Here is a 25,665-nt window from a genome sequence, read left to right on the forward strand (position 1 = left end):
TGGATAGGAGGCGGGGGTCAGGCCACGCCTGAATGTTTGGGGAGACTCAGCCTCCCCTAACCAGCCCTCCATCCAATTTTGGAAAAGTGATGAGGCCCTCAGGCCAAAAAGTTTGCCCGCCCCGATCTAGACAGCTCGTTTTAGAGTGCTAGCATGAGCCTCTCTCTAGTACAAGTCTGTGGATTGGGGCTGGAGGTTTGCTCCCAGATGCAGAACAGACGTGTCCTAAGATACTGAGAGTACTTATTATACAGCCTCAAAGCCATCCGTATTTTTTATTGTAAGCTTCTCTAGCTTCCACGTTTCAAGTAAAGAAGGGTGATGTTTACAGCTAGCCTAACTGCAGGTTGGACATTTAGGGTTTGTCCTCCAAGGTGCTAAGCACTGTGGCCTGATCCAGCAAAGTAGGTGTTTAACTGCAAGCCCATGAATCATCTCACTGATGTCAATAGGATTGCACATGTGCTTAAAGTTAAGCCTGTGTTTAGTGCTTTTGCTGTACCACTTTGGCAGGCTTGACCATTTGAACTGCCTGCCATGTTTTTCATTCTTATAATTTCTAGGCATTAATTAAGATATTTGTTTCCTTTTCACAGAACCAAATATGTTTTCTCAAACTGCAATTATGCCGCTGCAGAGAACTCCTGTAAGCACCAGTCAAATTCCGTCTTATTATTCCCCACCCACATGCAATTCAAATCCAATCCCACATCACCATACAAATGTGCAGGCCGTGGGACCGGTTAAGCATGATGAAGCTCTTTCTTCATGTTGGCATTCCCTGTGCTCCTCTTCTTCATCGGGCAACACAGTTAATACACAGACACAGAACAGTTTTGTGATGGATGCACTTAACCCTAACCCACAAAACAGCAGTTCTCTCTCAGCTCTTCCTGAAAATGTTCTGAACTGGACTGATCAGAAGGATCTAAACTACTATCGAGATTTCGCCAGCACAAATGGTATAGGAGCATCAGTGATGTCACAGCAAGACATGCAGAATGTCTCTGATAGCAGCATCATGCATCAGGCTCACGCCATAAACGTCACAGCACCCAGCATTGTTAACATGGAGACTGATGAAATGGGATGCATGAGCATGAACGTAGAAAAGGCATCATTTAATCAAGTTTTAAATCCAAGTGATCACAGGAGGCAAATCCATCAGGTACCTTCTACCAGTACATCTCTAGCAGCTTCTTGTAGCTCATCTTTTAGTTCACAGTCCAATGCATTTCATTCAGCTGCGTACAATTTCCTAGACCCTCAAGTTGTGAACGAATCAAGGCCACCCAGCACTCTTATCCAGAATAATCAAAATAGTGCTTCCAATAGTCAGTACTACTCAGGTGGGACCCAAGGTGAAGAAGAGCTTTTGAACTCCTTTGGAGCCACTTTAGAGGCTATATTGCAGAGCTTCAACCACTGAGTCTCTGTTTTGTTGTCAATCTGAAAACCAGTATCCAAAGTTGCTTTCGTGGCCAGAGACAGACAATTGATATGTAATTGAATATTCCTATTCATAGTTACTGCTGTGGGAGCCTGGCTTTTCCTCTTGGAATGTTTATCAGGGCAACTTATTATGCACATTTCAGACTATAATTAGGGTGGCTGATCAAGGGTTGATGCCACATTAAAGGCGACATTAGGGAATAGGGTTTGGGAATTTGTACATCCAAAGAACCCCACATAATTTTTTTACAGTGTTGGAAAGGGATAGTGAAGGGGGCTGCTAGGTGCTAAAGACCTCCTGCACTCAGCAGAAGCTCACCCCTGGAAACAGGTATCTTCAGAGGGGCCAAGTTTATATAATTTAAGGGAAAGAACTAGCTGGAAACAAAAACAGTGTTGCTCCATACAAAATTAATATAAACTTGCTAAATAACAAACCAGACAAACCCAGGAACTGTCCTGCTGGTGCACAGCAGTGGCCCATTTAGTCCCCTTAATATTTTCTTCTTACCTGACAGTGCTGTCTCAACATTTTTATATATACATTTTTATTGCTAAACTTAGCTTATGCACTGATCTTTTTTACATTTATATGTTCACTCCATTTGCTTAGAAAGCAAATTATTCTTAAAAATGGTAATGACTATGTCATTGTTAAGTCTATTTAAAAATATTAGAATGTTCCCTGGAATTCTTAAATAGTGCAGCTATGGTGTGACATGAATTGTTGAACAAAGAAGCAAAACTACTTTGCACTGTTCTCTCAGTATTTTTTTTTTTTTACTCTAACGTACTGGATGTTTTATGAATAGTAGCAGGGGATTGGTACTATAAGGAATACACTTTTTGGGGTTTCATGTGTTTGTTCTGAATTTCATAAAATATACTGGGTTAGATCCTCTTACATGGCACCTCCTTTCTGGTGACTTTGGGCTAGTCGAGAAGCTGGCTACCCAAACACAAGCAGCTGAGAGTCCCCTTGCTGAGGAGAGTCCTGGGTGCCATAAAGCTAGCATTGCAACCTCTGCACCACCTACTTCTGGCTCCTGGCATCGCAGGGGTAAAGGGAAGGTGTGGCCAAAACATGCTGTGCTCTGGACACCCAGAATGATTCCATGCTGCTAATTAGGATCCCCATCTGCACCCTGAATGAGGGGCTGTGCCCTACCCCCTTAGCCCCATAGGTTGTCAAGCATAACTCAGGCACCTGTGAGGATCTAGCCCATAAATGATATTTCTTTGTGGGGTTTTGGGGTTATCTTGTTTTGGTTTTTATAGCATCAAGTTCTCTAATCAGATACATTCACTTTTTTTAAAGCTATTTAAACAGTCTCCTCCACTGCCAAAGGCATCACTAAACTTTTAAAACTCATATAAGTCTATTTACTGACTGGAGAACAGATCTCATTGACTCCCAGATGCAATAATAAATAAATCTGATTCAGAGCAATAATTTGAAGGGTGTAGGTCAGGCGTTTTCAACCTGTGGTCTGCGGACCTGCAAACTAGGTCAAAGGGCTGGTCTTCAGTACGGGGAGATCAACGCTGCTGCAATCGATGACAGAGCGCTCTTTGGTCAACCCTGGCACTCCACCTCTGGGAGAAGAGTAAGGGAAGTCGACTGGAGAGCGTCTATGATCAGCGCAGCTCAGTGAAGACACTGGGGTAAGTTGACCAAAGCTATGTCGACTCCAGCTTTGTTCACGTAGCTGGAGTAGCGTAACTTAGGTTGACTTACCCCGGTAGTGAAGACAAGCTCTAAGATTTCCAAAGGGGTCCGCACCTCTATTTGAAATTTTTTAGGGGTCCCACAACTGAAAAAAGGTTGAAAACCACTGGTGTAGGTGATTATGCACCTCCAGTTGTAATGCTCAATACAGGGCAGGTGTGTGTATGAATTTCTGCAGATATTTTTAGATTGTATTATCAGGGCTGTCCCTAGGCATATGCGGCTACGTAGGGCACTGGAAAATGTGGGGCACCACCCTCGCTGGCTGTGGCTGGATTCCTCTGTTCTCCAGCCCCTTGCCTGTGCTGGGCCAGCAGGCTTCTCCCCACCCCCTCCCTTCCTCCTCAGCTGGCCAGCTGAGGATCCAGCCTCCGGCTCTGCCGGTGCACCACTGCTCAGAGTAGAGTCCTTCCCTGGACCCTGCCTACCTGCACTGCTTGGTCTCCAGGGGGGGGCTGGGTTGGGGCCAGGATGGGAGGAATGAAACTTCCACATGGGGGGGGGGCTGGGACTTAAAGTGACAGTGTGCTCACTGTCTCTCACACTTCCCTAACACACACACAGTCTGGCTCTCATACCCCCATACACTCTGCCTCTCACGAGTTGGTCTCTCAATACAGATTTTTCTCTTACACACACACACACACACACACACACACACACACACGTATTATTGTTATTACTGCTTGGTACATCCTGTCAAAAGGCTCGTGGTGAGTGGCTGCAGGAGGGCCATGGGCTCTGGCAAGATGCAGCCCCCATGTGACAGCACGAAGCCTGCCTTGAGCCATTGCCACAGCATTTGCTGCGTACAAAGCATGGTGTGTGTCAGCAATGGGGGGGGGGGGGGGGTTCTGGGGGTCCGCAGGCAGGGGTTGTGGCTGGGCCACCTCAACACACTGGGGTCAGTGGTGCTGGCTGGGGACCGCCTGCAGTGGAGCATAGGGGCTCTAGTCTAATAATACTGAGTAGGGCCCCATCAACCCTAAGGACGGCCCTGTGTATTATATATGCAGCTGGAGCTTGGACAGGTGCTTCCTATAAATCTCAGGTGAGAGGAGCGGCAACGTGCTACTTGTCAGCATTTTCGTAATACTTTTAAAATGAATGAAAGGGACCAAGCAGCATTTTTCATGTGATTTGTAGGTGTAATAACCCAACAGAGCATGACTGAGGAAATATAAAGCTTGAAATATCTGGTCAATCAGTTTCTTTAAAGTTCTCAATTAACATTTTAGTAATTTTTTATTTCAAAAATTCTTTGCTACAATTTTTTATTGTGTATAATTAAATATTTTAATTCACCTCTGTGTTTTCCTTTTTGGCTCCAAGATAAGCTGGTTTTGTGTTTATACTCTGTCCCAATAGACCATTCAAGAACATTAGCTTGAAAAAGAAAATCGGATCCTAACGGTTATTCAGCCCCTCTAATACTCCTTGACTTAAATGAGGCTACTCATGTGAGGCCCCAAAAGCTTATATCAGCTTGAGAGACGCTGCTTTGGTTTTGTTCATATTAGGAAACCTGTTTTTAAGGCATTTTCCATGGCTACTGAGTATCGTTGGCTAGTGGAAAGCCTAAGTGACTTGTACACTAAGAGCATCTGTGTAGTTTTTTGCATTGATTGCCTAAATTGGTAGAAAAACAAATTTAGTTAAATCAGCACGCCACCGTAGTGTATAGGCAGTTACAATGTAAAGATGTGTTTATTGGTAGGTTTAGTAAAGGTATTCATAGTTGTAGCTATACCAGTTTAGTTAGAGCCATGCAAAATCTCTGTGTAGGCCATAGGCCTAAGGCCTACTTTCTGAAAAATGACTCCTGATATTTTTGCAGGGGCTCAGTTGTTGGGTGTCCTTGACACCTTCAAGAAGCCTGTATTTCAGAGGGCAGCTCTGCACAGCTATTGTTTGAAATGTAAGGTCCAGGGGACGTTTTCCTTGGAGTAGTGAACAGTAGGGATGATGCTCTCTAGATATACCACACATCACCCACTTTAGTTATTTTAAAATACCTTTTTCTTCTGCTTTATGGGAGTTGATCCTACAAATCCTTATTCCCACACCAAGTCCTGTTGAGTTAAATGAACCATCACGCAAGTGTAAGGATGTTCAATGCTGGGCTAAATGTCAATTTTCTTATTGGCTGCCCAGTTCCTATGACCTTTGAGGGACAACAGTGCCCCACATTAGATTCTGAACAGAATAGCCAATTCTAAAAAGCTATATGTTTTGTTAGGAAAGATAAGTTTAGGACACATGGGGGAAATGAGTACTTTTAGTGATGCCTAGAGTTCCTTCTGAGTCAATGTTAATAACTTTTTACACACACTAAGCTGTTTTTGGGCTGAAATGTTGCAATGTATGAAACAACTTTTGTTTTCATTCTTTGCATAGTTCCTTTCAGTGTGTTACATTTCTGATCTGATAAGTTTCTATAATAGACTAAATCCTGCTCCCTTTATTCACACAAGCCATCACCTTAATTCAGTGACACTACTTGAAAGGGTAAGTTTTGCCCTGATGTTTTTAAAATAAAACTATAATTTATTTTAGTTCCAGTTCTGCAATGTAAATTACGAACAAACACACAGGCTGAAGGAGAGAAGGGTTTATTTTCTTGTTAAACCTTCAGATTTTAACAAAGTCACAAAACAAATTACATTAGCTTTTCAAAATTTTCTTTATATTTTATGTGATCACTTTCACTACATAGCCAATGAACATAATTGGATGGTTATGTGTATAGGCACCTTGGCTACCACCTTAGTTTCATGTGCATTACACCCAAAGGTGAAAGTAAGCCAGTATGGCATACCGGTAAGAAAGTGGCTGCTGGTACACAGCTGACTGTATTGGGGGGGCAAAAGAGGCAGCTGCCCCGGAGCCTGGCGATTTAAAAGGGCCCAGGGCTCCAGCTTCTGGCGTGGTAGTTGCCAGGAGCCCAGCAGCGATTTAAAGGGCCCGGGGCTCCTGGCCGCCACTGACATGATACCAACAGCTGGGAACCCCAGACCCTTTCAATTGCTGGTGCGGGCTGGGCAATACTGACTGGAGAAGTCTGGCCCTGGCCTCAGCCCCACCCCTTCTGGGGGCCCAGAGGCATGCCCCCCTGCCCAGGACCCCTGCTACTCTTGTACCAGTAAGTCAGTTAAGTTACTTTCACCCCCAATGCAGATATATTAGAGAAAGCCTGTCTTGATTCAGGATCTTTGGGAACTCTGTGGATGCGAGGAAGGGAGATTAGACCCTATATTTTAAAATAGCCCTTACAATCTCATCATCCAGCTACACTCTAGCTCTAAATGGTGTCTTCATTGCTCCCATAGCACAAGCTATATTAGAGAGAATGGTGACCAGAGTCATCTTCTGTACTAAGACAGCACTAGCAGCGTGCTCTCTCTCTTTTTTTGCCTTCTTAGCTTTGTAGCAGACAGGAGGGGCTGTTGTGTGATATCTGCTATGTCTATTCCTGCTGATTTTTCCCTATAGATTTTGGAATTTAGAAATCATTATTAATAGGTTCAAGAAATCAAGACAATTACACGGGGTTTCTCTTTTGTACATTCAATTTCTTATGTTTTCCATCATTCACATAGGCTCCTTTCTTAATGTTTGTAACTGTTCACACAGATGATTATCTAAGTCAACTACTGCTGGAAGCGTTTGCTCATAGTTACTTTTATATTAGAAACAAAACCTGTAGTCTAAATCATGCTCCTGATTCTAGAAAGAAACAGAAATGTACTTTTGAACTCCTGCATCCATGTTTACATGTTGGAGATAGTGGAGAAGAGGAACTAATTTAATGAGTCTTTCCTGACGCTAGCAGTGGGTACAGTCCACCCAACAGTTCCTCCCCCCACCACCACATAAATAGCAGTGTGTCTTGTAGAATACCTGACATATTTCTGAAACATTTTAAGACAAAGCCTCTTTAATAATTCCAAATCCCCTCAATTTCTTCCTGAATCTGTATTCATCTTTTTGTGCTTCATAGGAGCAGAAACAGCTCTATGATGCACTCACTCAGTCTTGATTTCATCAAATGTAGCAAGATGTGTTGTAAGGCAGTCCTCTTAATTTCTGATTTGGGTTACAACCTGTGAGGCCATTTCACACTCACATATTAAAGTGGGGGCTTGTTAATTTATACACAAGTTTTCATACGCTTCTATATACCTTCGCTTCAGCTACAGTGGCAAAGCGGGGCCTTATGATTCACCACTGGTAGCGCAGACTGGACTCAAATGTTTTTGCTGACATAAAAATGCCAGAAAGCCACATATACTACAGCCTCCCCGTTCCTACTGCAGGTAGAGCCAGAGGGGTAGTGAATTAGCTTGCTTTCTTTAGATTAGGCCTTTTCTGTACTTCATGCTAAAATTCTATCATGACTTGAACTTTTTATCTGTCTTGCACTTTTTGTACAGGAAGTGGGATGTGGTGTAAACCTGCAACTCTTTATCCTGCCACACAAAATGTAACACAAACAGATGGCTACTTTTACGGCTCTTTTGCAGAGGAACTTGGACCTGCCAGTATTATGCTAAAGAAGTAGCACAATAAAATAAAATTAATCAATGAACATAGTAAGTATAGCCTAGGCATGATAAAAAAAAATCAATTAAAACTGTTTTTCTGATGGAAAATGGAGTTTTCAACTAGATGAAATTTTTCAAAAAAATTGGCTACTTTCTGTGGGAATTTTCAGCTTATGTCAAGAAAAACCGCAACATGTTTGTCAGCCAAAACCCCAAATATTTCTGTTCAGTAATGCCAGTACGGTCCCTCAAAGAGTTGTAGTTGGGGCACCTCATGTCCCCACTCTCCTTCATGTGGTGGCTTCCCCAGCCAGACTACATCTCTCATGCTGCACACAGGGGCTCAGCAAGAGGGGAGACATGGGAGATGTAGACTGGTCAGGGACCCTGGCCTACAGAAGAGAATAGGAGTATGAGGTACTTGAACTACAAATCTCATGAGGCACCTCCTGAATTTCTGAACTGAATTTTTGGGTATAAGGTTTTTAGCCACCCCCTCTCCCCTACAATAGTCAAAATCCAACCAGCACCAGTACATATATGGGGGAAATATTGTAGGCCAGATTCTGCTGCCCCTACGCATGTTGAGCAGTACCTCACTCCAGGAGTAGTCCCACTGATTTCAGAATTCCATATTAACTGAGAATTGTCAGGATCAGACTATAACAAATCCTTTATATGAATAGTTTTTGGCGTACTTAGGAACAGGCTTTTAGACTGCTGATCTGGGAAGTAGTACAAACATCTAGATAAGATTATGCTTATGGTATCTGATATAAACGTGTCTACTTTTTTTTTCTGGTTAGGAATAAAATTAGATGATATATGGTATGTGTGGTTTCAGGGAGGGGAACTTCTCTTTTCAATCAAAGGGTTTCAAACAGTATTCAGGAAAGCATATTTGGTATATCTTGCAAAGATCAGGGTTTGGACATCTCTCTAAATTTTTTTAAAAGAAACCATTTACTGCTATTAATACAGCCTGTCAGAGACCCCTTTACACGGGATGGTAATTTATTTACAATAAGGCTGCAAATTAATTGAACAAGCATCAACTGATCCTGAGTTTTTAAGCCAATTAAAAAAACCTGACAGATCAACATGATCCAAATGTTCAACAGAAATATTTTGCATGAGATAAACAAGTTATCATACGGTACACAGTTCAATTTGTTGTTAGCTCCTGATAAGAGAGTCAAGTCACTCTTCCTCTTCCCACTCTTCTTCTGAATGAAAGACTCTAATCATTCAGGGTTGGAGGCCAATCAACATCAACAGACTAAAAGAGAAAGAGGGTTGGGGGTGGAAAGCAAAATCACTAGATCAGGAGAGCTGGTGTTTTAGGAAAGACTTGCCAGTAGCGCTTTCTGCATACTAACAAGAGAATAACTTTAATATAAAAGGGGAACAAATTATTAAAAAGACATGGCGAAGCAGCATAACACAAGAAGAAGAACAGGAGGACTTGTGGCACCTTAGAGACTAACACATTTATTAGAGCATGAGCTTTTGTGGGCTACAGCTCACTTCATCGGACGCATAGAATGGAACATATAGTAAAAAGATCCAGAGAGAGAGAGAGAAGGTGGAAGTTGCCATACAAACTGTAAGAGGCTAATTAATTAAGATGAGCTATTATCAGCAGGAGAAAAAAACTTTTGTAGTGATAATCGAGATGGCCCATTCAGACAGCGGACAAGAAAGTGTGAGGATACTTAACATGGGGAAATAGATTCAATATGTGTAATGACCCAGCCACTCCCAGTCTCTATTCAAACCCAAGTTAATGGTATCTAGTTTGAATATTAATTCAAGCTCAGCAGTTTCTCATTGGAGTCTGTTTTTGAAGCTTTTCTGTTGCAAAATTGCCACCCTTAAGTCTTTTACTGAGTGGCCAGAGAGGTTGAAGTGTTCTCCTACCAGTTTTTGAATGTTAGGATTCCTGATGTCAGATTTGTGTCCACTTATTCTTTGTCCGGTTTGGCCAATGTACATGGCAAAGGGGCATTGCTGGCATATGATGGCATTATCATATTGGTAGATGTGCAGGTGAACGAGTCCCTGATGGTGTGGGTAATGTGATTAGGTCCTATGATGTAGCGCAAGTAGAGTACATTGATGACATCTTCGTCATCTGGACCCATGGCACAGAAGCCCTTGAGGAATTCCACCATGATTTCAACAATTTCCATCCCACCATCAACCTTAGCCTGGACCAATCCACACAGCGGTCCATTTCCTGTACACTACTGTGCTGATAAGCAATGGTCACATAAACACCACCCTATACCGGAAACCTACTGACCGCTATACTTACCTACATGCCTTCAGCTTCCATCCAGGACACACCACACGATCCATTGTCTACAGCCAAGCTCTAAAGATACAACCGCATTTGCTCCAATCCCTCAGACAGAGACAAACGCCTATAAGATCTCTATCAAGCATTCTTAAAACTACAATACACACCTGCTGAAGTGAAAAAACAGATTGACAGAGCCAGAAGAGTACCCAGAAGTCACCTACTACAGGTCAGGCCCAACAAAGAAAATAACAGAACGCCATTAGCCATCACCTTCAGCCCCCAACTAAAACCTCTCCAGCGCATCATCAAAGATCTCCAACCTATCCTGAAAAATGATCCCTCACTCTCTCAGATCTTGGGACACAGATCAGTCCTCGCTTACAGACAGCCCCCCAACTAGAGGCAAATACTCTCCAGCAACCACACACCAAAAACACTAACCCAGGAACCTATCCTTGCAACAAAGCCCGATGCCAACTTTGTAGACATATTTATTGAAGTGACACCAACATAGGACCTAATCACATTAGCCACTCCATCAGGGGCTCGTTCACCTGCACATCTACCAATGTGATATATGCCATCATGTGCCAGCAATACCCCTCTGCCATGTACATTGGCCAAACTGGACAGTCTCTACGCAAAAGAATAAATGGACATAAATCTGACATCAGGAATCATAACATTCAAAAAGCGGTAGGAGAACACTTCAACGTCTCTGGCCACTCAGTAAAAGACTTAAGGGTGGCAATTTTGCCACAGAAAAGCTTCAAAAACAGACTCCAACGAGAAACTCCTGAGTTTAAATTAATATTCAAACTAGATACCATTAACTTGGGTTTGAATAGAGACTGGGAGTGGCTGGGTCATTACACATATTGAATCTATTTCCCCATGTTAAGTATCCTCACACCTTCTTGTCAACTGTCTAAATGGGCCATCTTGATTATCACTACAAAAGTTTTTTCTCCCGCTGATAATAGCTCATCTTAATTAATTAGCCTCTTACAGTTTGTATGGCAACTTCCACCTTCTCTGTATGTGTGTGTGTGTATATATATATAATCTTCTTACTATATGTTCCATTCTATGCGTCCGAAGAAGTGAGCTGTAGCCCACGAAAGCTTATGCTCTAATAAATGTGTTAGTCTCTAAGGCGCCATAAGTCCTCCTGTTCTTTTTGCGGATACAGACTAACACGGCTGCTCCTCAGAAACAAGAAGAAGATGGAGTGAGCTAGTACACAGGGGCATGGGGTATCTGCATTTCTTTGGTGGCCCATATGCTTCTGGCAGAGTGTACGCTTGCATTTTGAAAAAGCCAAAAAGCTTTTAACCTTTACAGTTTACACTAGGCTTTTCTAAGTGTGACCTAATGCAGTGATGTTGGTCTGAGGCTGCAGCCAGCCAGCTCTAAACAGTATTTCAGGCTGATTAGGGTGAGTTAAATGTAATTAATAACTATTGTTATTGCTGATCAATACAGCAGAAAGATCCAGCTATTATGGGATTGAGGATGGAGTTTGGAACTGTGGGCAGTGTTTGAGTAAAGTCTGATCACTCCCCAAATATGACTCCTCGACACGTATAATTCATTCAAAAAATAAGGTGGCTGATTTTATGTAGGTCAGATGATTAAGTCATCATTACTTCTGGTCAAAATGCACAAATCATATTTGACACATACTTTATTAACAGCAAGTCTAACAAGTAATGGAATTGGGATTATCCTTCTCCCCTGGCCTCACGGCCAATTCCCTTTGGGCATAAACTTGTTGCCAGCTCTGCTCCCGAGGCAGCACACCCGTCACTAATGAAGCATCAGGCATTTGTCAAGTAGGGGTCACAATGATGGCACATTAAACACCCTGGCTTCAAGATTGCCTAAATTAATCGTACCTACTCCTTACCTAATCTACATCTTCATAAAAAGATTAGGTTCTTGGGCGAGGTTAAAATCCATTATTAGTAAAATGACTAATTATCTTCAAGCCCCCAGACATCTTTCCTAGTTGTGTGCAATAATTGCAGTGATGCCATTCAGCGAGAGTGCAGCGCTTGTCAACTGCAGTCTAGCAGTCTAGTTGCTCATGTTCAGCAGTTGTCTTTGCAGGCTCCTTCTCACCCACTCCCCTTTACAGGGATACAGTCAGCAAAGATAAAATCCTGATGCTGGTTGTTTCACATTTAAAAAAGTATTAAACTGCAGCCATTTGTTTAAATATTAAGTCCAAGCCTATGCTGTTCTCTGCAGTTAAAAATGTTAGGAAAGCAGAATCCCCACAGTATCAGTAACTTTTTACAATTATATTTCAGCAATTCCATTTGAAATTCCAGAAACCAAATAACTTATTTTAGTCCATCGTTTTCTTAAGTAAATCACTAAATTTTACAATATATGTAGTCAGATGACAATACTGATTATGACACTAGAATTACAAATTTGTAGCACGCGTGCAGTTCCTCAAACATGTCTGGGTGAAATCCTGGCCGCACTGCGTGCAGAAGCCAAACTCCTACCAATTTCAATGACACCAGGAATTCATTTATAATTTAAAAGATTTGTTATTAGGATTCCAAACAGACAACTGTGTGGTGTTTATTCTGTGACAGAGGCTTAAGAATTTGGGATCAGATAACTTAAGTCATTTTCTATTTCCCTCTTTAATGTGAAATTAGTGATCATGCCTGGTTTTTAATACTTGCAAAAACTTCCCTTCATCTTAAGATCTGGTACAGCCCTGGCTTCCTCCCATACTCTGCCCTACCAATATGTCTAACTCCTGATTTGCAGGGACCATCTTTTGGTACAAGAAAAATTTAGTCTTCATGCCCATTTGCTATCAGGGTAATGAAACTGTAATAGGGATAGGTGTCAATTAGAAACCAAGCTGAGGCTACCAGCAAGGCGTCAGATGTTATCCAGTGTTGCATTTGAATCAGTGGCATTGATACGAAGGGTTACATTTCTCTTATTTCTGATGCAGCCCCACTTCTCAGAAGTTCTGTTAAAGGGAGAGGGTATGGCACACTTAATACACAGAGCAAAACTCCCTATTGCTAAACTACACTCCACCATGCACTGATGAACATTATAAAGCCAGAGTTTAAATAAGCACAATATATCCAGGAAGCAGATTCCAGGTAAGCAGATTCCTGCTCCCGGTAAGCAGATTCCTGCTCCCGTGGTGAGCCCCGAAGACGTCAGTGAAGCACATCTATGACATCATTGGAGCATATGGCTCAATGATGTGTTTAAAATTTTAACAATTATTTTGTATTAACATCATATTTTGCATTAATGGCAGTAAGGATTGTTAATTAGGCCAAAGCAAGAAAGTTTATACATACAGCTTATGGGCTTGTCTACACAAGGCATAATTCCAGAATAGCTATCCTGATCAACTCCATGTGTGGATGCTCTTATTTTGGAATAAGACTGCCTTATTCAAAGGAGCCTAATCCATTTTGCAATAGTTAATCTGCTTTAAATTCATACCGTACCTTCTTTTGGATTATTTTTCATGTGTAGACAAACCCTTACAAATGCAATTGCTTTGCTGACCTCAAGATAGGATATATTATAGGGGAGGCCAAACTTACTGACCCTCCGAGCTGCATATGACGATCTTCAGAAGTTCAAGAGCCGGGGTGCACCTGCTCGGGCTCTGGGCTTCCCCACTCCCTGCAGGACTGTCTCAGGGCTTCAGCACCCTGGGAGGTGCCTTCAGCAGGAGTGGGGCTTCAGCCCCGAGCCCTGGAAGTCCCAAACCCCGGCACACATGCCCCGCCAGGCTGAATCCCCAAGACCTCCCTCTTTGCTGGGCAGAAGCCAGAAGCAATGTGGGGGGACGGGATGTGGGGTCATGTCCTCCTCCCACCCCGATTTTTCCATAGCAACTGCTGGAGCCACCAAGCTGGGAGCTACAGCCGGCTCTGGGGAGAGGTAGCGGCCTCTCCCTGCAGCTCCCAGCTGTTTGCCACTGCCTCTCCACGCAGAGCTAACACTTGGGAGCTGCAGGGAGGGGCCACTGAGGGTAAGGGGGTCATACCTGGGGGGCATGATTCAAGGGGGGGCCGACCTTTAAATTGTGCCCCCACACTCTCAGCAGGCACCATTCATCTCTGGAAAAAGCCCCTAGCCCCACCACTGTGCCGCAGAGCAGTAGCCCTAAGCTCTCCCCCCACACCAGTCTGGTAGGTGGAGAATGGGTGTGCATGGGGGGGAGGGCTCCACGAGCCACACTTTAATTGTGAAAGGCCCACATGCGGCTCGCAAACCGCCTTTTGGCCACCCTGATATATTATGAACCGTTTACCTCTACATCCAGCTCCAGAATGTCAGCAGTTCTCTTAAGTAGGAAGCCAATATTGGGTTTTGTTCTTCCAAAATCTCCATGTACAAACTCTTTAATGTAACTAGATCTTGCTTAAGGAAAAGTGAGTTTGGGCCTTGCGTGACTGGAGCTGATTAATGTAGAAAGGTGAAAAGGATATGGCAAAAAACACAAAGCAGAAATACCAAAATCTATTTCTGTTCCTGATCCAAGATACAATGTAAGTGTTTGCAAAATCAGTTGTGGGAGCTGTTGCCATCTTTAGCTTTTGGGATCTAGCTCTAAAGTTGAAAGCTACCATACCTCACAATCCATCCTTTTGTTTGTTTTAAACTGGGTAGTGACATTTTGCTAAATTCTAAACCCGTTACAGTAAGTAGCAACCGATACTACATACCGATATTCAGTCATTAGAACAGTTTCATGGTATATAGGCCCAATGGCCTGTGATGGGCTATTAGATGGGGTGAGATCCAAGTTACCCAGGAAAGAATTTTCGGTAGTATCCGGCTGATGAATCTTGCCCATATGCTCAGGGGTTAGCTGATCGCCATATTTGGGGTCGGGAAGGAATTTTCCTCCAAGGCAGATTGGAAGAGGCCCTGGAGGTTTTTCGCCTTCCTCTGTAGCATGGGGCAAGGGTCACTTGCTGGAGGATTCTCTGCTTTTTGAAGTCTTTAAACTACGATTTGAGGACTTCAATAGCACAGATACAGGTGGGAGGTTTTTTTGTAGGAGTGGGTGGGTGAGATTCTGTGGCCTGCGTTGTGCAGGAGGTCAGACTAGATGATCATAATGGTCCCTTCTGACCTAAATATCTATGAATCTATGTTTCATTTTAAAAATGTTATATAACTATTTCTCAGATAATAAATGAGTGAGTCATATTGATAACTTTCCTTAAACAGACTCTTAGAACCTAAGTGTTAGGCAAATATTAAAACAAAAACAAATACATTTAACCCAGGATCTAACAAACTCACAAATACAAATTAATTACATATCTTGAACCTCCCCCATGCCCTCCATTGCATCTAGGGCAGAGGTGGGAAAACTACAGTCCGCGAGACAGTCCTACCCGGCCCCTGAGCTCTCGGCTGGGGAGGCTCACCCCTGGTCCCTCTCCCACTGCCCCCCTCCCCCCGCAGTGGCACTGCTGTGCGAACGGCGCCCTGGGCGGCGGGGCTGCGCACTCCTGCAGAGTAGTGCAGCAGCGTGTCTGGCTCCGTCCGAGTGGCGCAGCTGCCAGACATGCTGTTCTGAGTGGCACAGTAAGGGGGCAGGGGGGTTGGATAAGGGGCAGGGTGTCCCGGGGGGCAGTCAGGGGAAAGGGGGCAGTTGGATGGGGTGGAGGTTCTTGGGGGGGCAGTCAGGGGAGGGGGAACGGGGGTGAGGGGGGTTGGATAGGATGTGGGAGTCTCGGGGAACCTGTCAGGGGGCGGGGGTGTGGATAGGGGTTGGGCCAGTCAGAGGATAGGGGGGGTTGGATACGGGGTAGGGTCCCAGGGGATCCCAGGAAGGGGCTGTCAGGGGACAAGGAGCAGGGGGGGTTGGATGGGCTGGGGGTTCTGAGGGGTCAGTCAGGTGGTGGGAAGTAGGAGGCGGCCGACAGGGGGCGGGGGCCAGGCTATTTGGGGAGACACAGCCTTCCCTACCCAGCCCTCCATACAGTTTTGCAACCCCAATGTGGCCCTCGGGCCAAAAAGTTTGCCCACCCCTGTCTAGGGGATGAAACACATTTCTGCTGATTCAATGGAAGCTGGAATAGGACTCTTGGTATTCACACAGTGTTTGGAGGCCAATATAAGAACTAGAACCAAGAGGATGGATTAAAAAGTGTTTTTCAGGCAAAACTGAGAATTTCTTAACACATCCATTCAGAACACACAGCATATTTATAATGCTACTACCCAAATCAATCTGAAAAGTACTATTGGCCATGTCTGATACTTAACTTCAATACTGAGAGATTTTACTTAAAAGAAAACAAAAAAAGCTGAGGGCTTAGGGTATACTATGGATGTAGAGCCAAATGCTGCCCTCAAATCACCACTGAAGACTTCAGTGAAAATATAGGCAAAAAAATTCAGCAATTGGCATATAACATGCACAAATCTTTATCACAGTCTAGAATATGCCAAAGGCTTGCAACACTCCATTTTTAAACTACAGATAAAGGGCCTGAAATCTGTATATATCTATACATTTGTTGCTCTCCTGTATCTTGAAAATAATGAGGGGCTTTTTTTTGTTATGAAGCAAAACAACGTATACCAATTGCATTTCTGAGCTTGTAACTTGTATGTTTCAGCTCAAAGCAAACTTAAAAAAAAAACCCTTAAAACCCAATATATGAACTGCTGAAAAATCAGGGGTTTATAATACACAGACTACACTAGCACTTGCAAAAGAAAACACCCCCTGTATGTCCATGGTAACAATACACTATTTCTAAAATTTATCATGCAGTAGGTCTAAAGGATACGTCCCTGCCTGAGTTTTCAGATGCAGGCGAAAGTGATGGTCATCTATGTACTCGGATTTCATCGTATGAATGACACGAGATCTTACAGCTAAAGGCCTTCTGTGAAGAACCCGCAGAGGTGTTTTTTGATCAATCTTTAATTCCTTTTGGAGAATTTAAAACAAATAGAGAACTGTCCAACACAGTGCACAAACAAAATTAACGCATATATAGCTTTTTCTTTTCATATAAGACAACTTTTTAACAATATATTCTGGTAGTTGAAGGATCTTCTGAGAAGTGTTTCTTCTTCTTTCAGTCTTCCTCCAAGTATATCAAAGAAAAAAGGAGGCGGCTATCTTTTAAAGTCTTATTGGGAAGGCCTCAGGTGGATACAGGCGAGTGGAACCACAAATGCAGAGGCATAATAACCCTGAAATCTCCATAGTCTCTTGCTGGAATAACTCCAGGATTTACAAACTCAAGGAGAGCCTCAGGGCACTCTCAAAAAAATTAAAGTCTTTTGTGTAAACTGCATCCAACCCTCCACAAATAAGACTTAGAAAGCAGAGCTGAGACGACCAAAGATTTCATCACATTTCTTTAAAGAGCTTTCCTCTACAAAAAGAGGCATTGATTTGGGAAGCATCTTTTTCTAGTGTGATAAAAAAAATGTTGAGCACCGATTGTCCTCATGCATTTTAATACTTCAACCCAAAACACACAAATTTTGGAATAAAAACTAAGTAACAGTCGTCTCTACTTGAGAATGCTCTTGCTACCAGACTCTTAGGCCAATGTTCCAACACTACAAAAGCTGAACATAGAAATGGGCATTCTACCAGCCAGCGTATCTCAACACAATGTGTCTCACCAGCTGACACTTGGTCCATATTCCACCACTACATTCTCTTTACTTCAGATACTTGTGTCAGACCTTTGGGTTGCATGATTTTGCACTGCCATCTGAACATGGATTTATTTGCTGTGACTGTCACCAAAATGACTTTGACTGGGGCTGGACAAAACAAGGGGAAGAGGGATAGCTCAGTGGTTTGAGCATTGGCCTGCTAAACTCAGGGTTGTGAGTTCAATCCTTGAGGGGGCCATTTAGGGATTGGTCCTGCTTTGACCAGGGGGTTGGACTAGATGACCTCCTGAGGTCCCTTCCAACCCTGAGATTCTATGATAAGCTGTAGCTGCTAGTTCTGTTTTAACCTCCTCCTCCGTTTTGCTCGTCTACCCTTAGCAATGTTGAGATGGCACGAAGGGCACTTGGGTAGAGAGATTTCCACCTCCAGAAGCACTTTGTGCTGTCTGTTAATTGGCACATCATCTGTCTCTGAGTAGGCTAATAAATGGTCATCCTGGGTGAAGGAGAAGCACAGCAACAGTGACTGTGTGGTAGGAAAGAGTAGATTTAACAGCATAAGAGGAATGGCAAATGGGAGAGTGGATACAATAAGCCCTAGAATAAAAGGATGCGAGGAACCCATGATCAATAAAACACGATGAGAGAGAAAAAGAGAGACACATGCACTACCTACCAAGAGACAGGTGCTCTATAAAAGCAAAAAAAATACAAATACCTTCATATCATCTAGAAGTGCAATATCTTCCTTCTGTATTGCTTTATCTGTCCATATTAAGGCACTGTAGGTCTTTGTCTTTTCCTCCTCTCCTTCTTTCATATGTCCAATGGCCTCTCTAAACAAAAGAAATGAATCACATATAAGCATAACTACAGAGCTGTATAAATGAGGATGTTTGCAGAATTCCCAAAGCATCATTTTGAAATCCCTTGCCAGAGACAGTAAATACTGACCTGGTAACAAGCTGTAAATCTCGAACTTTTATTTTGTCTGAAGAGTTATTAATTTTCTGTGACGTCAGAAAAGGAGTTAGTTAGCAAAGCTGTCCTGTTACAAAATTACATGTGCTTTATGATTTTCATGAAGTGCAAATGATTTACCTGCTGAAGTTCCTTCATTTCCATGGCAGTAAAATGTATTCTATGAGGATTCACAAGCTCAATTGCAAAGGGCCTTCCTGGCAACATGCACAGAGTCATAAAACATAAAAACATGTTGTTCTAAATTAATGTTTGGATTTATTCATTAAGGTCGGAAGGTGTGAAAAATGTGTCTCCTCTTATGCACACACATATGAGGTTTGAGGCTTTCAGAGACATGGCCATCAGATGGAAGGAAAGTAACAAGGGACGTTTTTTGGCTTCTAAACCTAAGTATTATCAGTAAGTGCAAATTACTGCTTCCCAGAAGACATCTTGTACAAGTCTATTCTAATTAAAAAATAAAATAAGAAAAAAGTTAATTAGCTTATTTTCTGTCACCTACAGCAATGCCCAGGTGCAAGATGATGTTAAATCCAGCTCCCTCAACTAAACATCTGTTGAAATGGCTGCACTTTCTGTGCTCTGGGCCAGCGCTGATCCCAGGATACTCAATGCCTGGAATTATACCACAAATTAGCCAGCGTCTAATATACCTCATTATTGATTTTTACTCTTTTTGCTACAGTTGTTTCAGCGTAGCTGAAAGCTATTGGAAGTATTAGCACAGCTGATTAAAGGAGCTACATCCAGAAAGTGAAATGATCATCTTGAAAGAACAACAGGCATTTTTCTAACTAAAAGATGCAAAAGTGAATTATATAATAGAAAACAATATATTTATTAATGTGACATAAATGGATTCAAATGAGGAAATGCAAGATAGAACATTATAACAAGCTATGGATTTCTAAATGTTTGTATTTGTGCAGCCAAGAAGATTATGGTGAGGTCTATTCTCTCACACAGAATTATTTTTATGAAATAATGTCAGTCTGTGTGTCTAAGTAAATATGTCAATGAAGTTATTGGGAGAATGTTTCAAAGTAGCACTTGTGTCGCAAGCTAGTTTTCCATTTACAAACAGCAAAATGTGTCTGAGTAGCTCCAAGACACCATTTTGTTTGATTTATGATTTTAATCAAGGGACATTCCAACCTTACCACTGCCTAGTGTTCTCACATCCACATCTTCTCTTCCCGAGGATGAAAAATTAAAACCTTTAAAAACAAATATGAACAGAGAATGAGAGATTTTACTTTTAAATTTTTTAATCAAAACTTTCTCAGCTTGTTTGTAGAAAAAGAAGAAAAGCTGTTTAAATTGATTTTAAAATGTAGCCTGCACTCTATTTTAATAAAACTGGAGAGAGTTACTGTCTCATCTCTCAAACAGAGACTTCCTAATTCCTCCGCCTGAGTGAGGGACATCATAACCTTGAGAAAGTTTGAAAGAGCAATTTAATCCTAAAAGGAATCCCACTCGCTGCTAATCTCTACTCCTTTTCTTACCCAGATGGAGTTAAATACCTAAAGGTTGTGATTAAACTCAATCTGAGACTCCAGCCTTTTGTTGTCCCCTCATGCCATGACTCTTATCCTAAACACACTAATGAGCTTCCCAAGATTTCAGCAAGATTCCTTACCTCTGAGTCTGTTAGCCATACACTTGGCCAGAAGGGGAAGGGAACTTCAGGTGTCACTTGCAGGAATAGACTTATTTTTTCTCTCTCAAGGTATGGTAAGGATTAGATTGGTACGTAACTTCCTACCTCTGACCCCTTCCCCAGTTAACCTGGCCCAGGAGCAGTCACACCTCCATCCCTCCTAGGAAGAACATGTTAAAAAATCACACTCTGGATATGACAGTAGCTTTGTGGAACTGTCTCAAGAGAACCCTGGAGGCCACATAAACTGAACATCTCTCTTCATTGTATATGGGGTTTCCTCGGCTTCCACTGCCAGGTGAGTGAGGGACAGAAGCAGTGAGGCCTACCCAGCCATCTCCATCAACCATCAGGGCACTTACTAGTTCTATCAGGTCACTAACCACATCAGCAGCAGAAAGGGGAAGGTGATCCCTTGCTTGAGTTCTGCAAGCTACCAGTTGGAGCAGCCCTTCATACCTTTTCTCACCATTAATGTACAGGCCAGTGTAGACAGCAGCTGTGGGAGTTCTGCATGCTGAAATCAGGTGCCCCTCAGTACCTGCCCTAATAGAATGCCCTGATTACTACTTTGGGATTTTCCCAGTGTCCATTCTGACATATACAACTGCGGGGGAAAAGGAATTTTGCTAATTTCAAATTAAATTTGTCCTTGTACCTAATGGTCACTAACCCTGAGTCTGGTGGCCAAGAAATGGACAATAAGCACCCCTCCCCTACAGATAAATTCCTATTTAATTGATTCATGTTTAGACAGTTGATCTCTATGCACATCAGAAAGGCAGTGAAACAAGACCAAGAGAAAAGGGTCAAGGTAGGTATTCCGGAACACTTGAGACAGAAGCAATTAATAAACAAGGCTTTCCAGCTGGGAGTATGAGGATCCGCAGCTCTAGAACCTGCTGCATGCATACCACCTCCCAGCAGCTCTGGCAGAGCAGCTGTCAACAGGCTGCGAGCCTTGCAGGCCCAAGCACCACAGGATGTGTTGCCCACAGAGGGTCTGACTGGCAGTGCTTCCAGGGTCCCTGATGGGTCCAGGTGCAATAATTAAGCCTGGAGGAGACACCAAGAATCTGTCTGTGCAACTAGGTGGATCCCCAGCCAGCTGCTAAAACAGACCCTGCTCCTTCATCTTCTCTAATTCCTGGCTTCTGACACTCAGCTCCGACCCTTGGCTCCAGATCAACCCGCAAGATCTGACTCCACACACTAGGCTTGACCGCTTATGCCCCAACCCTGCCTGGGAGTTAAGCCCCACTCACCTCTGGATGAGTACATTCACACTTACTTCACTTTCACACTGCACTAGTCAAAGGATAAGATAATAAACCAATACGTTATTAATCTTTTTAGCATTTCTTAATTGTTAAATAGTGTCTTCTGTAATGAGCATTCATTTATAAATTGTTAAGAAAGAGGTGTAGGAGTTAAAACAGACTACCATGCATGCTGGACCCACTGGCACGATCAGGCTCAGCTGCAGAACAATTTTAAAAAGGTAATAATACTATACAAAATAAAGCAAGCATTGAATTATTTAATGATCAGGCATAACATAGGCTATGGAAGGACCAGCCTTGGCTTGCACGGACAGCTGAGAAGGATGAGACAGTAGTTCTCGCTCCATGTGCACTCAATTTGCCTGTCTATTGAGGCTGGTAACCAATGGGCCAGTTGTGGGAGTTGTTTTCAGGATGTGTAAGAAAAATTAACCCAAGTACTATGAATTAGATATACAATGCTGGACACTCACTATCTGCTTTAAACGCTGTCATTAGGTGCTCTGAAATCAGCTCTTCCACTGAAGACTCCAGCTTTCGCTCTCCATCTATAATCCAGGGAGTTTGTGGTAAATTCCTTGAATATTTGTTGTACCTTCCTGTCAATAAAACAAGTTTGTAACACAGTGGTTCTCAACCCACACGGCCCAATCAGCACACAGCTGCAGCCCACATGACATCCCCATATAGGTAGTATATATATTGTGTGGATGTGGCCCACATACCACTCAGAGTGCTGCATATGGGGCCCACAATAGTAAATAGGGTAAGAACCACTGAGCTCTCACCCTAATGGACGGGTGCTTTGAGTTACAGGGGTGTTGGAAAGATAAATTCTCATGTTTGTTAATAATAATTTACATAATATGGGGAGAGCAAAACAGGAAGGCTCAGGAGGAAATTAAAAGTGTTGTATTCAGTGCAGGGTTTGGATGGTGTATGTTAAATAAAGGGAGGTCCACAACTGAAAAAGGAAGGTAAAAGGAAATATCAAATAACTTCTCATTCACTGAATGAGGCAGAGGCCCATGTTAAAAATAGTATATAATTATGTAATTAAAGGTTGTACGATAATACACCTGCTCCAGGGAGCCAAATTAAGGCTCCACAGCAATCTTAATTCTGGAATTTTTGAGTACTTAACTTTGTCACCTTACTGTTTTTTTTAACATAGTTTTTTGGATGTAATTAGTGTATTTATTACTGCATCATATCACATTTCTCTTCCTTTTTCTTTTTTTTAAATTAAATTAAATGCAAAAAACAATGCTAATGCATTGTTACAGCTGATACTTTGCATCTTACGGATAGGAAATTCAAATTTCCAGCAACTGTAACTCAGCAATATTGCACACCTATTTTAAATCATTAAAATTAACACCATGTACTAAATACTACACAGGCACAAGGGATCTCAATTTTGAATTTCTGATTTCTGTGCATAACTAAAATAGAGATAGGAAAACGCTATCAGAGCTATTCTCTCCATTCTGATAGCTGATATGTGCCAGAGAGGTCACAGTTAGAGCTGGTTAGAACATCATTTCATTAAAGTCAGAATGTTTCAGGGAGACTGTGATGGGTTCGGTCACAGAGACCCCCTTGGGACTCCAGAACCCTGCCTTGTTGAGTCAGACACACTAGTCTGCTGCAACACAGACCCAGGTCTGGTCCATGACCCCAAAGCTGCAGACTTTAACCAAAAACCGCTCAGCAAATCACCTATCTCCAGCACCCAGCTCCCAATGGGATCCAAACCCCAAATAAATCCGTTTTACTCTGTATAAAGCTTATACAGGGTAAACTCATAAATTGTCCGTGCTCTATAACACTGATAGATATGCACAGGTGTTTGCTCCCCCGGGTATTAATCACTTACTCTGGGTTTACTAATAAATAAAAGTGATTTTATTAAGTATAAAAAGTAGGATTTAAGTGGTTTCAAGTAACAACAGACAGAACAGAGTAAGTTACCAAGCAAAATAAAACAAAACACGCAAGTCTAAGCCTAATACCTTTAAAAAACTGAATACAGGTAAATCTCACCCTCAGAGATGTTCCAATAAGCCTCTTTCACAAACTAGACCCCTTTTTAGTCTGGGCCCAATCCTTTCCCCTGGTACAGTTCTTGTTAGTTCCAGCTCAGGTAGTAACTAGGGGATTTCTCATGACTGGCAACCTCTATGTCCTGCTCCACCCCCTTTTATAGCTTTGGCACAAGGCAGGAATCCTTTGTCTCTCTGGGTCCCCACCCCTTCTTCCAAATGGAAAAGCACAAGGTTTAAGATGAAAAGGAGTACTTGTGGCACCTTAGAGACTAACCAATTTATTTGAGCATGAGCTTTCATGAGCTACAGCTCACTTCATCGGATGCATACCGTGGAAACTGCAGCAGACTTTATATACACACAGAGAATATGAAACAATACCTCCTCCCACCCCACTGTCCAGGACAGTATTGTTTCATATTCTCTGTGTGTATATAAAGTCTGCTGCAGTTTCCACGGTATGCATCCGATGAAGTGAGCTGTAGCTCACGAAAGCTCATGCTCAAATAAATTGGTTAGTCTCTAAGGTGCCACAAGTACTCCTTTTCTTTTTGCGAATACAGACTAACACGGCTGTTACTCTGAAAGGTTTAAGATGGATTCCAGTACGAGGTGACATGGTCACATGCCCTGGGAGATCCCAAGCCTCCATTCTTTCTGGCCTGACTCACAGGAACACAGGAAGGCTTACAAGTAAACAGAGCAATTTACAACCAATTGTCCTGGTCAATGGAAGCCATCAAGATTCAAAGACATCATTAATGGCCCACACTTTGCTTAATTATGATAGGACTTCAGAGTAATACTTCATATTACTAGCTTCAGATACAAGAATGATACATTCAAACAAATTCATACGAATGCATCCGATGAAGTGAGTTGTAGCTCACGAAAGCTTATGCTCAAATAAATTTGTTAGTCTCTAAGGTGCCACAAGTCCTCCTTTTCTTTTTGCGGATACAGACTAACACGGCTGCTACTCTGAAACAAATAGGATGAACACACTCAATAGATTATAAGCTTTGTAATGATACCTTACAAGAGACCTTTTGCATAAAGCATATTCCAGTTACATTATATTCACACTCATAAGCATATTTCCATAAATATATGGAGTACAATGTCACAGAGCCATATCTGGGAGACCCAAGGGAAGGAGATAGAGAGGTTTAGTGCCTGATGATTAGGTCAACAGGAAACTCAAGCCTGGTCTACACTAGAGAATTAGGTCAGTTTAACTACAATGGTCAGAACTGTGAAAAATCCACCCTCCTGAGCAGCATAGTTACGCTGACCTAAATCTCCAAGCAGACAATGCTAGGTCGACAGAAGAATTCTTCTGTTGACCGATGTACCACCTCTCGGGGAGATGGATTAACTACATCAGTGGGAGAATCCCTCCTGGCACGACAGGTAGTGTCCACACTGAAGCGCTATATTGGCGCAGTTTGTACCGTTTTAAGTGAGACAAGCCCCCATGTTCAAATCCCCGTGCCTCATTCAGAGTGATTTGGGATGAAAAACTTTGCCCTGAATCAGGAGGATAGGGGACTTGAACCTGGGTCTCTCACATCCCAATACTCTAAACACCTACCCACATGTCACTTCCCAAATCACAAAGCTCAGGTTTCAATCAGAAAACATACATTTCAACACAATTCCATTTTCATGAAAACATTCGGAAGGTTTTAGTTTTGTTTCAATGTGGAACAAGCCTGAATTTAGAAACCTCAAAATCTGCCATAAAACAAAATTGTATTCCTCTGATCTGCTCTAGTCACAGCCTCATGTTATCACATGTTAATACAACACCTCCCACAGAACGGAAGGAATGCTTCAATCAAGGAACACTCCTGAACTGGCTGGGAGATGGAACTGAGTTATCTAAAAGGTCTTTTCCATCTCTCACTTCTATGAAAAATAAGAGTGTGTGTCATGGCAAGAACTGATTTATGTAGAATTGCAGGGTGCAAAAACCCTATTTTA

At 42.5% G+C, this 25,665-nt stretch overlaps 2 protein-coding genes across 8 annotated transcripts in view; one reads left to right on the top strand and one right to left on the bottom strand.

Moving 5' to 3' along the window:
• The window catches only part of REL (REL proto-oncogene, NF-kB subunit), a 69,028-nt gene that overhangs the window by 37,648 nt on the left and 5,715 nt on the right, over positions 1–25,665 (top strand). Inside the window, exons 10-11 of one of the 3 annotated variants that reach the window (XM_073339362.2) lie at positions 597–1,168; positions 7,615–9,443. In XM_073339362.2, coding sequence (XP_073195463.1) covers positions 597–1,168; positions 7,615–7,668 — 626 coding nt within the window. In that variant the 3' untranslated portion in view covers positions 7,669–9,443. Of the gene's footprint in view, positions 1–596; positions 1,705–7,614; positions 9,444–25,665 lie in introns of those variants that run through there. The other 2 variants (XM_073339363.2, XM_073339361.2) reach the window with 2 other exon arrangements.
• The window catches only part of PUS10 (pseudouridine synthase 10), an 85,015-nt gene continuing 65,127 nt past the window's right edge, over positions 5,778–25,665 (bottom strand). For all 5 annotated transcript variants that reach the window (XM_073339367.1, XM_073339365.1, XM_073339366.1 and 2 more), the window contains 8 exons: positions 22,105–22,230; positions 19,846–19,902; positions 18,803–18,879; positions 18,656–18,711; positions 18,420–18,537; positions 16,852–16,994; positions 14,349–14,448; positions 5,778–9,004 (listed from right to left, as the gene is read on the bottom strand). In XM_073339367.1, the coding sequence (XP_073195468.1) occupies positions 8,966–9,004; positions 14,349–14,448; positions 16,852–16,994; positions 18,420–18,537; positions 18,656–18,711; positions 18,803–18,879; positions 19,846–19,902; positions 22,105–22,230 (716 nt within the window). In that variant the 3' untranslated portion in view covers positions 5,778–8,965. The remainder of the gene's footprint in view (positions 9,005–14,348; positions 14,449–16,851; positions 16,995–18,419; positions 18,538–18,655; positions 18,712–18,802; positions 18,880–19,845; positions 19,903–22,104; positions 22,231–25,665) is intronic.

Source organism: Lepidochelys kempii, chromosome 3 (genome assembly GCF_965140285.1).
Source record: "Lepidochelys kempii isolate rLepKem1 chromosome 3, rLepKem1.hap1, whole genome shotgun sequence".
Lineage (NCBI taxonomy): Eukaryota > Metazoa > Chordata > Testudines > Cheloniidae > Lepidochelys > Lepidochelys kempii.